The 1942-nt window shown below is 40.8% G+C and overlaps 1 protein-coding gene across 21 annotated transcripts in view; it reads left to right on the forward strand.

The window, feature by feature from the left end:
* The window catches only part of EPB41 (erythrocyte membrane protein band 4.1), a 220493-nt gene that overhangs the window by 201985 nt on the left and 16566 nt on the right, over positions 1 to 1942 (forward strand). For all 21 annotated transcript variants that reach the window (XM_017534791.2, XM_017534786.2, XM_017534785.2 and 18 more), the window contains one exon: positions 1561 to 1689. In XM_017534791.2, the coding sequence (XP_017390280.1) occupies positions 1561 to 1689 (129 nt within the window). The remainder of the gene's footprint in view (positions 1 to 1560; positions 1690 to 1942) is intronic.

A 1942-nucleotide genomic window follows, 5' to 3' on the forward strand; every position in this document is an offset into this window, starting at 1 on the left:
GAAGAGAAGGAGGAGGGGACAGCTGGCTATCTTGATATTAAGGAGATGCCAAAAGGCCCAACTGGGGAATCTATAGGAGTGGAGGAACAGGCCAGTGCCTTAAAGTTCTCAGGAACACCAGCTTCCTGTCAGCTACAACCTGGTGAAAAAAAGGCAGAGAGTAGTGGAGAACATGTCACACCAGGAGAGCCACTTGGAAAACAAAATGGATCATTTCTTGACTTTCATGTGGGTAACCAGTTCCAGTTCCCCACCCTCATTCGAAGTTTCCAGGTAGTAACTTACTCAATGATGCAGGTCTAATGACTGTCTTTGGAAAAGGGCCAGAATCTGTCCTGTGGAAGAGGTGGTGGTGGTGTGGTGAGGGTAGTGGCCTCCCTGCTGTTTTCAAAAGCACAGAGTAAAATTAAAGCCTTTGATTGTGCCAAAGAAATTCATTCAGAGCAATTAATTCCATGACCAGAAATGCTTTCTTCTCTAATAACTTAACAAAACTCCAGTTATTGGTCTTTGTGAAGCTGGTTAAGTGGGTTCATCTTTTCATTGCTCAAGTGTGGGCTTTGGAAAGAGGTGAATTGCAGTGACTTCTGAGGAGGCTTCAGTATTCTAAGACCATGCTCAAAAAATTCAAATACTCTTAATTAAAGGAGCAACTCATCTTCTTACAAGATTGCAGGCCCCAAATAATTTATGTACTGCAGCCACATTGTGCAGCCCACCACTCCCACCCAAGGGGCTTCTAGGATCCTAGGCACTGACTTCTTATGCTAAGGTGGTTGGCCACTTAACCTTATCCCACAATCAATTGGTAGTTTCAGGGTGATTTGTACTCCTGGGGAAAGTGAGCAGATGGATAAGGCGGCCTTTGATATTCCTCTAATGTTCATTCTTCTGAAATTCTGGGATTAATCACCAGGTGGTGGTTGAACTGATTTTTTTTTTCTTTCCAGTTTTCCAAATACATAACATGAACTCCACAACGGTAAATCTTTCCCTTTTCAAATTTATGCACGATTGGTAGATATTATATGTGAAAGTACCACTTTTCTGACACCTTCTCAATAACTCCAAAGTGAATGTCTGACATTGATTTGAAAGAAGTTAATTAATCTGAGGGTAATGCGTTCCATTGCCACTGCTGTTTCATGTACCATTTGTACTTAGTGGAGAAAATGTGGCTGATTTTCTTAATTATAATGGTACAGACACAAGGACAAATCAAAGTGATTGCTATTTGGCAAACCGTTTTATATTCAGATTCTGAAGGTCAATCTGAAGTGTTTTATATCACCAATCATAACTGTCTGATCTTACAGCTTTCCATTAAGCTTATGAAAGTGATTATAGTAATGCTGTTTTTTAATATCCCTCATAATTTGACACCTTGTCAGGGTTGCTTTGGAATACTGTTGAAGTCTTGGGCAGGGTAAACACCTTTGGAGATTGAGCTAGCCCTTTACTTAATCAAAGCTAACACTTTGATCAGATCAGTGTCAGAAGATTACTTCTCCACTACCTTCAGAAACACTCTAGTAACTCTCTTTCCTTACTGCTTCACAGCCTCCCCTGGTGAAGACTCAAACTGTCACAATCTCAGATAATGCCAATGCTGTGAAAAGTGAAATCCCAACCAAAGACGTCCCTATTGTCCACACTGAGACCAAGACCATCACTTATGAGGCTGCCCAGGTAGGATATGGTTTGATGTTTCAGAACTAGACTGCAAACAAAATTAATAACCTTTCTTCACAGAGTTTCCAGTCATTTATCGCAAAGAATACCAGGTTTTGGGGGGGTAGTTCTTTTTAGAAGAGATTAGTGGTCTAAGAATGTCCCAGACTACTTTATTTAAAGCAAAAAAATTGAACAGGGCACACTTGTGTGTGCCTGTAGTCCCAGCTACTCTGAGGCTGATGTGGGAGGATCTCTTTTTTTTTTTTTT

Source organism: Cebus imitator, unplaced genomic scaffold (genome assembly GCF_001604975.1).
Source record: "Cebus imitator isolate Cc_AM_T3 unplaced genomic scaffold, Cebus_imitator-1.0 Scaffold87, whole genome shotgun sequence".
Classification (NCBI taxonomy): Eukaryota; Metazoa; Chordata; class Mammalia; order Primates; family Cebidae; genus Cebus; species Cebus imitator.